This window comes from Petaurus breviceps, unplaced genomic scaffold (assembly GCF_028583685.1).
Source record: "Petaurus breviceps papuanus isolate PSGF00001 unplaced genomic scaffold, PetGlider_PUasm1.0 90750, whole genome shotgun sequence".
NCBI classification, from domain to species: Eukaryota; Metazoa; Chordata; class Mammalia; order Diprotodontia; family Petauridae; genus Petaurus; species Petaurus breviceps.
The window spans coordinates 375,307-391,487 of record NW_027187335.1 but is presented as its reverse complement, the minus strand read 5'-3'; the positions used below and the strand labels follow the sequence as shown (position 1 = coordinate 391,487).

At 41.9% G+C, this 16,181-nt stretch overlaps 1 protein-coding gene across 1 annotated transcript in view; it reads left to right on the top strand.

Annotated features, from left to right (window-relative positions):
* Positions 1-4,239: 4,239 nt before the first annotated feature.
* Positions 4,240-16,181, top strand: part of LPO (lactoperoxidase) — a 35,273-nt gene continuing 23,331 nt past the window's right edge. The window contains exons 1-3 of the mRNA XM_069067422.1: positions 4,240-4,553; positions 5,255-5,342; positions 15,963-16,135. Coding sequence (XP_068923523.1) covers positions 4,448-4,553; positions 5,255-5,342; positions 15,963-16,135 — 367 coding nt within the window. The 5' untranslated portion in view covers positions 4,240-4,447. The remainder of the gene's footprint in view (positions 4,554-5,254; positions 5,343-15,962; positions 16,136-16,181) is intronic.

Here is a 16,181-nt window from a genome sequence, read left to right as displayed (position 1 = left end):
CCAAATCCTTTCCCTTGTATCATGATGTGATGCTGACCACAATGGTCATGGGCTCTTAGTATTTAAAACATAAAGGGTACACAGTCAGTGTCTGAAAAGCCACTGGATGGTAAAATAATATAGCAATTATTGTTGTATTGTTTCAGTCATGTCCAATCCCACTTGGGGCTTTCTTGGCAAAGACACTGGAGAGATTTGCCATTTCCTTTTCCAGCTCATTTTACAGATGAGGAAACTGAGGTCAGCAGGGTTAAATGACAGCCAGTAAGAGTCCAAGGCTGGACTTGAACACAGGAAGAGAAGTATTCCTGACTCCTAACCCAGCATTCTATCCACTGGGTGTACTGTGATACAAGTGCCATCTAGCTGCCCCAAAATAAATGCTTTAAGGTTTACAAAGTGCTTTACATATGATAGGGCAGCTAGGTGGTTTGGTGAATAGAGTGCTGGGTCTGGAGACAGGTGGTCTCAGTATCCTAAAAATGTTTAATTTTGATCCTGAAAAAAAACAAATTTCCTTCTCTTGCAATAGCTTCAGTGGAGAGCCTCTTGGAACCTCAAGAGAGGGAAAAAACCATGGGAGGAGATTTTGCTATTATTATCCCCCTTTTACAGATCAAGAAACCAAGGCAGACAGAGGTTAAATAGTTCACCCAGAGATGCATAGTTAATAAGTGTCTGTTTGAACTCAGATCTTCTGGACTCCAGCTTCAGTGAACCCTATAAATGTATATAAAATCGAAGGTAAAGAGGGAAAATATTCTAGACATTTGGGAAGGAGACAACCTGTGCAAAAGGCAGAAGATGGAATAAGCTTCACTTCCCCAAGGAAGAGGATCAGGGAAGGAAAGTCAAGATCATGTTATAAAATTTGGTGATAATTAGTAATTAGACTTAATTAATCAAACTTCAGTTTGATTTGAGACCTGCCTCTGATACATACTGGCTATTGGACCCTGAGATAATTATTTTACCTCTCAGTGTTCAGGCAACTCTCTAAAATAGTAAGAAGTAGATCGGTGCTGATCTGCAATGGTAGATGGAGATTCCTTACTGGGAGTTCCAGGTATTTGAATACCAATTAAGGCACAGAACCAGTCCAAAAAGAAAAAAGAATCCCTAGGAACTTTTTGCTGTTTTGTATTTCTTCCAACAATAGATATAGATAGTACAACTATTGAATAGAAATCCATGAAATAGTTGGACCCTAAGGAGGGAATCCCATACTCAAAAAGTTCTTAACCATTACTTCAGAGGTCATCTAGTCTAACTGCTTCATTCTACAGATTAGAAAACTGAGACCTAGAGAAAAGTGATTTTCCTAAGGTCATGCAGAGCCAGGACTAGGGTTTTAGAGACTCCTGTGTCCTTTCCACTATGCTACCATTAAATGTCTTGACCAGCCTTTTTGCCCACCCATAAATAGTAACACTCTAGAGTAGACTGTCCTAGGGTCATAAGACCCTTTCTTGATTTGCCCTCCCCCAAGTTGTTTCCCTGAGGTTCTGCCCTTTGGTCTTTTGGGGCCAGTTTGCTGGTTCCCGTTGTTAATGGTTTCTCCTCCCATCTTCCAAATATTTTTTTGAGGGGGCAATTGGGATTAAGCAACTTGCCCAAGGTCACATGGCTAGTTTGTGTGTGTGTGTGTGTGTGTGCATGTGTGTGTGTGTTGTGTCTGACCACCTAGCCACCCCCCAAATATTTTTTATCATTTTTATATGTGCTTTGAAACATGTTGAGTTTCACTGTCCTCCCCTCCCAATCCCCTAGAATGTAAGCTCCTTGAGGGACTGTTTGATACTTTTTTGTCTTTGTATCCTTTAAAATAATGCCTTGCACAGAAGGTATCAGTAGGGACTGATCTGTGATTTCTTTGATAGGAGGAACTCTCTCTGCTGATGCTGGTCAGGACCTTTTCTGCCACAACTTAAAATCTTAAAGAAATGCATGGGGTACCAGGAAGTTAAATTACTTGCCCAGGGTCACATAGCCAGTATGTGTCCAAGGTAGTGGGAGTGAGACTTGAACCCAATGCCTTCCTGACTTAGAGGCCAGTTCACTAGCCACTATCCCCTGTTGCCTCTTGACAAGTCCTTCCAGGAAAGCTAATCAATGATGTACTAAATTCCTGCTGTGAGTGACACAAAGAGGTATAAGAAAATCTTCCCTCAAGTAGCTTCCATTACATATAAAAAAGTCATACATACAAAAAAGATAATGCTTACTCAAAGTTCACACTTAATTGGTTTACAGAACTGAACTGAAGGGGCTTAGAGGTCACCCAGTCCAATTCCTTAGTTTTACCAAAGATGAAACCAAAGCAGAGAAACAGTAAGTGATTTGTCCTAAGCCATACAATGGGTAGTAAGGGTAGAAATCAGACTTGGGTACTCTGACTCCAGCACTCTGCCAGAACCTTCCCAGAAATAGAAACTCTTGATCAATAAAGAGTGAAGACTTTGAAACACTCTAATACGCTCCCCTGAAGACCCAATTGTAGGAAGCCATGGTGCCCTAGGGAGCGTAGGGAGAAGAAGGACATATGAAGGACAGAATAATTATCAACATTTATTTTCTCTGAGAAGAGCTACATAATAGGGAGTTAAATTACCATATCAGTACTTGGTTATGGGAAGTAAGGACCTTACTGTCTCTGCCTTAGCCTCGCTAATGAAGACTTATGCAAGTCTATAGGAGTGTGTGCCCTAGACAGAAAGGAGGCAATATGACACTCTGTGTCACCAAGAAATCCAGGGAAATGGCCAGGAGGCAGCTAAGAAAGACCTTATGGGGAATATGGAAGATGACATTAAGAAATATTGATGAGGTGGCGGCCAGGTAGCACAGCGAGTAAGAGCACCGGCTCCAGTGTTGAAAAGACCTGGAAATCGAATCCTGGGCTCAGACACTTAGCACCCACCCAGAAACACCTGGCCGTGTAACCTTGAGCAAGTTACTTAACCCCGATTGCTTTAAAAAAAAAAATTGATGGGAGTTGTATGAGAGAGTAGGCAGGATGATGCAGCCACTATGCAAATGGTTCCTGGCTATTGAACTTTGGATTAAGGACAACCCTTCCTCTGGACACCTGTATCTGAACTCATTTGGCACTGGCCATGTACTGTTGGTTGGTTGGTGGTGTTGTTTACCCTGTTCTGGCCATGTCCCATCTCACAGCTGGAGGACAAGCTTCTTGGGAACAAGGACTGTCTCTCATTTCTCTTAGATTCCCTCACAATAGTTACTTAGCACATAGCTGGCATTAATTCAAAAAATCTGGGAGGACTTGTTGAGAGAAAATATAGCATAGTGGTTAGAGGAATGGACTTGAAGTCAGGAAGACTGGGTTCTTTCCAGTTTGGTGACCCTGAGCAAATTTCTTATCCTCTCCCAGGCTCAGTTTCCAAATCTATAAAATAAGGATAATAGTACCAGTAGCACTTACCTGACAGGGTGGTTGTGAGGATTAAAATTCAAAAATATCTGTAAGGCATTTTGCGAAACAAAGCTCTCTATAAATGCCAGCTGGTGTGATAATGATGACAAAGATGATGAGGGTTTTTGATTGTGAATTGAAGGTTGAACTGTCCCCAAATACTGCTCCCTCCTTGTAGTGCAAAGAACAATGGATTTGAAGTCAGATGACCTGGATTCAAATCTCTGCTCTGCCACAGCCATGTGACCTTAAACAAATTATTTCACTTCCCTGAGTCTCAGTTTCCTCATCTGTAAAATGAGGGGGTTCCCTAGGTGACCTAGAGCAATAGGCTTGGAAGTCAAGAAAACCTGAGTTCAAATCTAGCCTCAGATACTTACCTGCTGTATAATACTGGATAAGTCATTTAACCTCTATTTGCCTAAATTTTCTCATCTGTTTTTTTTTTTGCTTTTTTTTTTGGAGGGGGAAGGGCAGGGCAATTGGGATTAAGTGACTTGCCCAAGGTTAAGTGTCTGAGGCTAGATTTGAACTCAGATCCCCCTGACTCCAAGGCTGGTGCTCTATTCACTGTGTCACCTAGCCGCCCCAATTTTCTCATCTTTTAAAACGAAGATAATAATAGCACTTACCTCCCAGGCATTGTACTAAGTGCAGAGGATATAATTAGTAAAAAGAAAGACGGTCCCTGCCCTCAAGGATCTTACAATCTCAAGGGGGAGACAACACACAAAAGAAGGTATGAAAGCAGGGGTGGGGAGGAGGATGGGACTCCAGGAAATACCTGGCTTAGGACCATCTTGTTCCATGGAGTTGAAACCAGGCAGGGCGGAAGATGCAAAGTGGAGTGACATATCATTGTTCCTCTGAGTCTTTTCCTTTTCTCATTGCCACGTTCTGGTGTTTCTCTGCTTTGCCAGATTCTTTTTAGGTGTTCAGAGCCTCTCACAGGGCTGGGGTGGGGTTGACAACAGTAACCCTTATTGAATTGTGGGAGGTTTCATTTCAGGGATGAAGCTGTTTCTCCCCTTTGCTGGGCTCCTGGCGTCACTGATTTTGATCCAATCTATTGCATCTGCACTGACTTTGATCCAACCTACTGAGTCTGTAGCCAATGGTAAATATCTCCTCTAATAATATACATGCCCCCTGATCTGGCCCAGCCTTGCTTCAGACCTCCCTATGGTAGGCCATAGGAAGACTGCCAGCCCTATTCACACTGTGCTGGAGCTGATGTATTTCTTTGTGAGACCTGCTTGTGGGGTGGGGCATTGGGACCATCTCAGAGGAAAACCAGGAAAATCCTAGCCTAAATTCCATTGTTCTTTTCCGTTCCTAACCTTCAGCTTTCTAGTTTAATTCAATACAGTTCAATTCAAGAAACATTTATTAAATTTCTACAATATACCAGGCATTGTGCTTGGTGCTTGAAAATACAAAGATAAAAACTAAACAGTCCCCAGTCACTCATGGGTCCAATCCCATGAATGATACTCAAGAAAGCTTCAACTCACTCTTTAGACAATCTGGTGACCCTGTGCTGGGGGGAATAAGGGTCAACCATCTTTGTCTTAATGTGGACACCCAAACAGCTCAACTGCAGCTCAGAAGTCCCAAGGGATCCACCATTGTCAGCTTCCTCAATATCAGGGATATGTGCCATCTTGCCTGGCCTCTCTGCTCTTTTCAATCCCACAGCCTCCTAGTCAATCAAACTGAACTCTGAGTCTTAGCAGTAGAAAAAAAAAAGTAGAATTAGGGGCCTTCAAGACCACAACTAATCTTCTACTCTCTCTTTTCCCTACCGCACCTTCTAAGAAAATAGTAGCAATGCAAAAGTCATCCATGAAGCTGTGCATAAAGCCAAGAACCAAGTTAACAAGGCCTTCCTGGCTGGCCGAATCAAGTAAGTGAGCAGGGATGGAAGAGGGGGCAACACATACTCTTCGTCACCAACTGACAACATATAGACATTAGGCCTACATCATTCTCGACCATCCCCTGAATGGCAGCAGAATACTTAATATTTGGTAAATTTATTGAATACCTACTCTGTGCCCTTCTGGGAGCTATGAATACACAAAAATGAAATAGACCCTGACCTCAAACAGTTTACATTCTATTTCGAGAGACAATATGCACATAAATAGATATTCACAGTTTTTAAAAAGTAATTGGGAGAGAAACCAGTCATTTGGGAAGGCTTGATATAGAAAGTGGATCTGGAACTGAGTTGAAGAGACCTAGAGATTTCTAGAAGCAGAGATGAAGGAGTGAATTCCAGGTATGGGAGACAGGGTGGGGGCAGGGCAAGGGGAAGCTAATTCTTTGATACAAACATGGGAGATGCAATGTTGTGTGAGGAAGCAAACCAGTTTGATAGGACCATATAAAAGTGAGCAATGTGCAAAAAGGCTGGAAAGATGGATTGGGGTTTCAAATGCTAGAAAGAAAAGGTTACATTTACTCCTGGAAGTAATAGGGAGTCACTGGACTTTATTGAGTAGAGGAGTAACACAAGCAGACTTGAGATCAGAACTCTGAAGTTCCATAGGTATGTTTGCCCTAGCCAGGAAGAAGACAATAGTTGGAGAAAATCACTTTGGCAACTGTGGGCAGAAGGAATTAGACTGGGTGAGATTAAAGCAGGTAGACCAACTGGGAGGCTGTGGTTGTAGTCTAGTAGAAGTGATAAGGACTTTAACTAGGGTGTGTGACTATCAGAAGTAAGAATCACAAACATTGCCAGGTCTTCCAGGTTCCTTGAGAGGTCACCCAGCTCAGTGATGTCAGACTCAAATAGAAAGGTACTAAACTGTACATTAAGAGCCCTGTGAACCAAATATTGACTTATTTCTTAACTGCAATGTTTTCTGTTTTATTACATTTTTGTTTGCTTTGCTAAATGTTTCCCAATAACATTTTAATCTGGTTCAGCCTGCACACCCTTGAGTATGAAGGGGATGTTTGACAACCCACCGCCCTTGGGCAGAATTATACCTGTGTGAAACCCAGACTATATTGTGCTTTTCTGTCCTTTTCTTAAAACTGTCCCCCAAAAGTGTCTCTCTCAGAATCCTTCTGCATGTCAGACTGCTATCACACCTCCCAATTTTTAAGCTTATCCCTAATTCAAGTAAGTCAAAGTCTCTGTATATCAAGTGTCCCAGACATGTGAATAAAGATGAATAGAAGGTGGTGTATGTGATCTGGGAAAATGAAAGGAAAAGAGAGAAAAATGTAGGAAATAAGATAAGGAAAGCATCAATTTTCAGAAAGGGGTCCCCTACTTTAGAAGTACGAGAGGAATTAGGAATAGAGGTTGTGTGGACCCCCCCCCCCCCCCCATCTCTTGTCACTGTATTTCAGACTTACTCTTCCTCAGGTAGGGTCAGACTGAAAAAAGAAAAAAACAAACAAAAAAAAAACCCACCAATCAGGAGATAAAATGAGTTTTTGTCCTTGACCCTGTAATAAAATTAATTGACCAGCACTTATTAAACACTTAATATGTACTAGGCTCTGTTCTAAGTACTGGTGATACAAAGAAAGGGAAAACAGTTTCAGAGAAATCTAGGAAGAGTTGTATGAACTGATGTCAAGTGAAATGAGAAGAACTAAAAGAATAATTTATACGTTAACAATATTATAAAGACAATCAACTTAGAAAGTCTTAGGACCTCTAATCAACATAATGACCAACCACAATTCTAGGTAACAGTTTGTTTTTCTTGCTTATGAAGTGAGTTTTGGAAGGGAAAGGGAGAGGGAGAGAGGGAGAAGAGGATCTTCATTTTATAAAAAAAAGAATTAATTTTTAAAAAAAACAAGGAAAGGTCAAAACACTGTCCTTGCTGTCAAGGAGCTCATGATGTAAAGGGGGAGTCAACACTCAATCAAATATGTGCATATAGATATATACAGAGCATACGGAAAGTAATCTCAGAGGGAAGATGCTGGTGGTGAGGGGTACTGCAAAAAACCTTCTGCAAAAGGTCGGATTTAGGCTAAGTGTTGAAGGAAGTCAATAAGATTGTGTATTTGGAGTTGAAGCACAGTATATAGAATACCAGGCCTGGAGTCAGAAGACCTAAGTTCAAATGAGGCCTCAGACACTTACTAGCTGTGTGACCTTGGGCAAATCACTTAACCCTGTTTGCCTTAGTTTCCTCATCTGTAGAATGAACTGGAGAAGGAAGGGGAAAGTCACTCCAGTATCTTTGCCAAGAAAACCCCCAAAGGGGTCACAAAGAGTCAAACATGACTAAAAAAATGACTAAACAATGAGAGAAAGGAACTTTGAGAGAAACTTTAATACTGTTTTTCCATTAACATATTGTCTGGAACTTCTTGGTTGGAGGACAGGATGGGAATTTGAATAAAATCATCTATAAATCAGTCCTCCTAGCTGCTGTTCTTGGCTACCCTGTATCTAAGACTCAGGAAACAGTGGTCTTCAAATTTCTAATCGTGCCCCCCTGTATCAGCAATGCCATATTCACAATGCCTATAGAGATTACAAATATGCTGATATAATTATCCATCACAAAATATGTCAGGTTTGCCATTTGGGGAAATAAACTAGAAAATTTATTAAGATACCAAAAGACTGAGTCCCAAAACCAGAAAGTGAAAGCCATCAGAGTAGTTATGACATTGGTACAGGTAGATAAAGTAGAAAGCACCCACATTTTCAAGCCCTCAAAACAGAACAGGCTACCTCAGGCAAAGGTCCTCCTCTCCCCACTCACAGCAACCACCCAGCGTCCTGGAAGAGCGCTCCCAGCAGCTCCGGCCCCTGGCAGTGCTCAGCCGGACGCCTAACTCAAAAAAAAAAAAAAAGGGCACCGCCGCCAAATGCCAACCACAGGAACCTTTAGCTCGGCTTTTTTTTTTTTCTTGCTCTGCTATGTCAGCATGTCCATGGGGCATGGGAGATCTTTAAATCCCATAACCCTTACATTCGGCCCCAAGATCTTTCATGTCCCTTACTTGGCAAAAATACAGTAGGAATAACTGGTGTCAACAAAATTTCACAACAATATAACAAGAATAGCACACAATAAACACAAAAAAACCATATTTTAGGGTGGGGCTTGAGCACAAGCTCCCCATCATTCCCCTCACCCCGAACAAATGGGGCCCCAAAATCTTGTGGTAAGGGGTGAAGATCTCTTCTTCTATGGCTACTTGCTGCTGAAATCGGATGTAGAGCTGTCCCTGTCCTTAGAGGTCCCATTTGAGAGGTCAGTTCTTAATATGCTTGATGCCAGGTCCAAGGGTGACACATCACAGTTGCAGACAGGGGGTGACATCCAGCTTAAGCTATCAGGCATCTACAGATGGAGGGTACCAAGCCTGTGGAAACAAATCTAACAAACAAGGTGAACAAACAAAAAATCAAGAACAATAACCAGACTATTGTAGCCTCACTCACGGTAGAATAAATGATTTAAGGGTACAATTTTGTAATCATCTTCTCCAGAATAAACAATAGTTACAGTGTTATCCTTCCCATATGCTATAATCTCTGCAGCCTTTGGAACATCATCTGGCTTCCGTTTTACCCATACTTTAGCTCCTGATTTTATTCTATCAGTAGAACCAAATCGTTCAGTTCCTGTGACAGTTATTTTGGAAGGAGGGTCAGTTTTTACAAGTGGCATTGTTTTACAAGGAACGATAATCACTTGAACTATCCTATCATTCTTCTGTATGGGCCCTTCACCTAAATTCTGGAATGTTACAACAATTTCTCCTTGATAATTAGAATCTATTACTCCAGCCAATACATGTATTCCTTGAGCTGCTAATCCTGATTTGGGTAAAATCTGTCCAAAGTGATTTTTAGGGATTCTTATGCATATCCCAGTGGAAATTTTTCTTACTTCTTTCCTGTCCAACCAAAAGTCCTCTAAACAATGTAAATCATACCCCACCGAACCAGGTGGTCCTGGGTACGGTGCTGGGACATCTGGCCTCAAGGTCCAATACTCAATATTTGGGATCTTGTGTGTTTGTTGTTTTCTAATTTGCAGATTGAGGGTCATCATTCTGGCTAGAGGTGTACTTCCTCCCAATGGTCTATTATTCAAATTACGCAAAGCCATGAACAAATTATCCTTCCAATGTTGATATGAATTATTGGAACTTCACTTCCTCAAGTGTTCTTTCAGTAATCCATCCATTCTTTCAATTAACCCAGATGCTTCTGGATAATATGGAATATGATATATCCATTCTATATTGTTTAGTATACAATACTTCTTCATTTCATTGCCTTTGAAATGTGACCCATTGTCACTTTGAATCTGCATTGGGGTTCCATAATATAGACTTATGAGATCTAGGGTTTTACAAGTGTTTTTCTGGGTTGCATTCTTATAAGGACAAGCTACTAGTACACCTGAATAGGTATCAACACAAGTACATATAAATCTGCATCCTTTATCCAGTGGTAGTGGACCAATATAATCTATTTGCCAGATTTGGGCTGGGACTTTTCCTCTTGCTATCTCTCCAGTTACTACCCGAGGAACAGTTCGCTCCTTTTCCAATTGACATATATGACATTCTTCTGCTATCTGTTTTAACAGTGAATGAGAGATACTAATACCTCGATCTTGTGCCCACTGGTGTGTGGCCTGGACCCCCAAATGGCCTGCCGTTTGGTGGACCCATTTTGCTAATACCAGATCATCAGTTGTTGTCAAAGTAGGAACAATACGTTCAGTAGCAATCTTTGCCAGTCGATCAGCATGAGCATTGTACTCACGTTCTGGTGTGGTGGGGGTCACGTGAGCATCTACATGAAAAACTGACAAGTCAGTGACCAAAGACATGTTCCAGATATCTTCCCATAATTCTTTGCCCCAGACTTGTTTACCATGAATTTCCCAATTTTCATTTTTCCACATGGGCATCCATGTAGCTAACCCATTAGCTACCGCCCATGAATCAGTGAATATATGACACTGTCCTCCTTGTTCTATTTTGATGGCTTGATATACTGCCATAAGTTCAGCATATTGGCTACTTGCACCTATCCCAGTACTTTCCAAAGTCCTTCTAGTACATGGGTTATAGGCCACTGCTTTCCAATGTCTTTTTTGCCCCAAATATTTTGCTGTCCCATCAGTAAACCATGCATGTCTCTTTTGTTCTTCAGTTAATACATCATATCCCTCATTCCATTTTACAGTGGACTGTACCAACTGTTGCTTTGGCTCAGGGGGTGTGTCATTCCTCTCAATTTCTATGTTTGCTATAGATTCATGCAGAGCAGAGACTCCGCTTTTGCCTGTTTTCGCTCTATTTTGAATATACCACTTCCATTTGATTATACTAGCCTCTTGGGCATGTCCAATTCTGTGAGAAGCTGGGGTACTCATTACCCAGGTCATAATTGGGATTCCAGGTCTTAATATCACTTCATGGCCCACAGTCAGTTGTTCAGTCTCCACCAAAGCCCAATATGCAGCTAACAACTGCTTTTCAAAAGGTGTGTACTGGACTCCAGATGAAGGGAGTTTCCTACACCAAAATCCCAAAGGTACATTTCGGCTTTGTTGTTTTTGCCATAAGCTCCAGTTTGCATAATCATCTTGTACAGTCACTTGCAATTCCACTGGACCATTTTGCATGGGCCACAAATCTAGGGCCAATTGTATGGCAGCCTTGGCTTCTTCAAAAGCTTTTCTCTGCTCAAGTCCCCAATCGAATTCATATTTCTTCCGTGTGACTCTATATAAATGTTTTAAAATCTGTCCCAAATGTGGAATGTGGTGCCTCCAGTATCCAAACAATCCTATGAACTTTTGGGCCTCCTTCTTATTGGTAGGGGTAGGAAAATCCTGAATCTTTTGTTGGGCTTGAGGAAGAATCTCCCTTAGCCCCTTGTTCCATTGTATACCCAAAAACTTCACATTCTGAGCTGGTCCTTGAACCTTTGCAGGGTTAATTTCCCACCCTTTACTTCTCATATGCTCAATTAGAAGGGTCAAACTCCTTTCCACTACTTTCGCATCTTTTCCCTGTATCATGATATCATCAATGTAGTGGGTAAGCTGTACACCAGGTAGCTTTAATTCATCCAACTGTTCAGCCACAATCCTGTGACAAATAGTGGGGCTATGTATGTACCCTTGTGGCAAGCGAGTGAAAGTATATTGTCTACCCTGCCAAGTGAAAGCGAAGTGGTCCCATTGTTTAGAGTCTATTGGGATGGTGAAGAAGGCATTTGCCAAGTCAATAACTGCATACCAAGTCCCATCATATTTCTGGATCCTTTCTATTAAGGTGATGGTATCTGGAACAGCAGCATACAAAGAAGGAGTCACCTTATTCAACTGTCTATAATCCACAGTCATTCTCTACGTCCCATCTGATTTTCTTACTGGCCAGACAGGATTATTCCATCTTGTGGTTGTAGGGACTAACACTCCTGCTTCAACATATTCCTTTATAGTAGTGGCAATTTCATCTTGCCCACCTGGCACACGATACTGTTTTAAAGTAATTACTTCAGAAGGTTCAGGTAAAGTGATTGGGTCCATTTTTAGTTTTCCTACTAAAACTGTATTAATTCCTATCTTCCTCACAGCAAATTGGTATCTTCCTTCAGGTAAATTCAGAGTCATGCCTCTCAATACATCTATTCCAATGATGTATTCAGGAATGGGTACAACAACCACAGTATATTCTTTCTTAGGTAACTGCCCAATTTTCATTGTTATTTTAACCTGTCTGGCTGATATTTCAGTGTCTCCTAGACCTGTGATGGTAATAGGAGTTCCATGTTTAAACTTATCAGGGTTTCCATAGATAAGTGTGGCCTCAGCCCCAGTATCAATCAGTGCCCTAGTCACAGTAGTTGATCCATTCTTCCAATATATTGTTAAACCAATATGGGGTCTGCAATCTCTTCTGCATATTTCTTTTATCTGGGCTGGGGCTTGGCCTATCTCCTATTCCCCTTGAAGGTGGGGCAAACTTGGATACAAAGATTCAGATTCAGAAATACCTGCGGGGGTGGTTCCTGCTTCCCTGTTCATTCTAATGCTAAGTACCTTTTCTTGGCACAGCTTATGCAGCTCTTCAGTTGGAATACCATCTATTCTTCTAAAGTCCACCCCAGCTCTTAATAGAGCAGTAAACAGTTCCCTTCTTGTGGGTCTATTTTGTCTCTGAATCCTCTGGCTGTTTACTCTTCTCTCTCGAGGCAATTTGTCTTTTTCCCATTCCCCTAAATCGCTTAATTGTGAAATCTTATCCAGCACCTCTGAAAGAGGGTGTCCTATTTCTCCAATTAAAAGAGTCAGAATTAGGTGCTTATATGCAGGAGGAGCTGTCTTCACTATGATATTTCTATGAGGAACTCCTAGGGGGGTATTATAATATGCATTTGCATCTCCAATCAGGATAGCAGTTTTCATTACCTCCTCCTTTAGTTTTCTCATACAGTCTCTAAGTGAGTACCAGGGTCTGTCTCCCCTAGGCCACATAGATTCAGTTGGATATTGCTTTTTGCAACCTTCTGCAGCTAAAGCTAGAAGATTAGTTTTGTTATTTCCTCCTTGCATATGGTGATCCCTAAAAGCCTGGTGTACAAAAGGATTCTGACTGATACTTATGAATTTTAAACAGTCCTCATTGTCCAGTGTTATTCCTCCTGTGCCTTCATCAGTGATTCTTACTATCCAAGACACTAAAGACTCCCCCATTCTTTGGGTAAATCTACTCAATATATCAGTGATCTCCTGTTGAGTGAAATCCTCAATTATCTCCCTGGACTCTGTTTTGCCCCGGTGGGTCTCCTGCCTTCTTCTTCGTATGGGGAGAGCTTCTACATTAGGAGACTCCTCATCTAACCTTGTTCCATTCTCCTCACACACATTCTCCTGGAAGCTGTCAGGGCAACTCTGCCCAGCCTGTACAAAAGCTGCATGCACATTCGTTCTGCTAGTTTTTTGCTTCCTTTTAGCTACATGAACAGTAGCTTGCTCCTGGACCACATGAGTCCCTCCAGTTTGCTCTTCTGAGTACTGTGACACAGAAAAATCCTCAGGCAAACCAGCTGAATCCCTAGCCATCCTAGCTCTTTCCTTCAGCAGCTTATCCCTACTTTTACACATAAGGCGATAACTTGTTAGCAGCACCCAGCCTCTCCTGCACACTCCTGCCAGTTCTTTGCCTGGTTCTATGGGTATTGCTTTCAAACATCTTTCCAAATCTCCAGGTTCTCCCTCTCTTAGCCTTGGTTCCCAGTTTTCACAGGGCCCTGTGCTTTTAGCCCATTCTCTGGCTAGAGAGGAATAAGGCAAATCCTCCCATCCTGGAATAGCCATTTCTCCCTCTAAAGCCCCACTGCTTCCAAATAGAGGCCTGACATTTTGTGATCCCATCCTCGTCACCAAATGTATCAGCAATGCCATATTCACAATGCCTATAGAGATTACAAATATGCTGATATAATTATCCATCACAAAATATGTCAGGTTTGCCATTTGGGGAAATAAACTAGAAAATTTATTAAGATACCAAAAGACTGAGTCCCAAAACCAGAAAGTGAAAGCCATCAGAGTAGTTATGACATTGGCACAGGTAGATAAAGTAGAAAGCACCCACATTTTCAAGCCCTCAAAACAGAACAGGCTACCTCAGGCAAAGGTCCTTCTCTCCCCACTCACAGCAACCACCCAGCGTCCTGGAAGAGCGCTCCCAGCAGCTCCGGCCCCTGGCAGTGCTCAGCCGGAGTCCTAACTCAAAAAAAAAAAAAGGCAACTGCCGCCAACTGCCAACCACAGGACCGTTAGCTCGGCTTTTTTTTTTTTCTTGCTCTGCTATGTCAGCACGTCCATGGGGCATGGGAGATCTTTAAATCCCATAACGCTTACACCCCCCATGTCAAATATTTAGCAATCAATCAACAGGTGTGTTTGTTAAACACCTCCTAGATGCCAGGAACTGAAGCAAAGTACAAATTACAAGGAATAAAACAATTCCTACTCACAAGGGGTTGACATTCTAACAGCAGGATATATATATATGTAAATAGCATAGATCTAAAGTGATAAATACAAAAATCTACAAAGTGCTTAAATACCTGGTAGCTTGGAAAGCAAGGAGACAGCAGATGGGGAGATCAGGAAGGGCTTCAGGCAGAAGTTACTCAAGCTGGGCCTTACAGGGAGAGAGGGACTCTGTGAGGTAGAGACAAGGAGACAGGGCATTCCAGGCATAAGGAAGAGCCAGGAAGGAGACAAAGAAATGAAAAGTGAGGTGTTGTACATGAGGTACAGAGAGTAGGCCAGATGAGCTGATTATTGCAGAGTGAAGGAGAGGAAATCATATCCACTGGAACTGGAAAGATAGGTTGTGGTCAGACTGTATAAGGCTTTCAAAGCAAAACATTTATTGAGTGACCTACTAGGAGAGGCCATGTGCTTAAAAAGAGTAGTTTTTTCTTAATTCTAGAATCAGAGATATAAGTTGGATCACCAAAGTACCTTTTCCATGTCACTTTGTGTATGTCTACTGGATGTCACAATCTCCCTTAAGGACAGAAATTTAATGTCACTAATATTGTAGATGAGGAAATTGGAGAGTTTTGCTCCCTTGCCTAAGGCCACATGAAACAGCCTGTCCTGTGAGATACCTGAACCAAATACTTATTTAAATAAGCTCCAATGTAAAATGCAGACTGATACATTTTGTCATTTGACATGATGAATTGTGGGGATTGTTTTATTCTTTGTACTTTGTACAAGCACAGTTCCTGGCATCTAGGAGGTGTTTAACAAACACACTTGTTGATTGATTGCTAAATATTTGACATGGGGGGGCACTATTAGAAATTTTCAGACCCCTGTTTCCTGAGTCTTAGATACAGGGTAGCCAAGAACAGCAGCTAAGAGGACTGACTTATAGATGATTTTATTCAAATTCCCATCCTGTCCTCCAACCAAGAAGTTCCAGACAATATGTTAATGGAAAAACAGTATTAAAGCTTCTCTCAAAGGTCCTTTCTCTCGTTGTTTAGTCATTTTTTTCAGTCATGTTTGACTCTTTGTGACCCCTTTGGGGGTTTTCTTGGCAAAGATACTGGAGTGACTTTCCACTTCCTTCTCCAGTTCATTTTACAGATGAGGAAACCAAGGCAAACAGGGTTAAGTGATTTGCCCAAGGTCACACAACTAGTCGGAGTCTGAGGCCTCATTTAGACTCAGATCTTCTGACTCCAGGCCTGGTATTCTATATACTGTGCTGCAAATCCAAAATATACAATCTTACTGACTTCCTCCACAGGCAGAACAGAGGTACCACTGATAGCTGAGGAGGAAGGGAATGGAATTCCCAAAGGAGACCCAAGAGGACAGGAAACCAGACCCTCTTATGTAGCAAGCACCCTCACAATAGCTTATAATCTCATGGATGGTGAATAGAGCAATCTTACTCCCTTGGGCAGAGCCTGTTGCCAGTGGGCCTCTCCTCTTAACTGATGACCAGTCATCTTGTCTCTTTGTAGGGTGAAGACAGTCATGGAGAGCATTCCCACTCCCCGCCAGCTGTCCAGAATCTTCAAACAGGCCAAGGGCCAGACTCGAGAAGTCTTGCGTAAGGCCCAGGTGTGGGAGGAATGCCTCAAGATTCTAGACCAGAAAGCACACATGAACTTTGTGGCTAGTGATAACATCACAGGTAAATCCCACTCACTCCCCAAAATCACAGGATTCTGGTGGTGGAG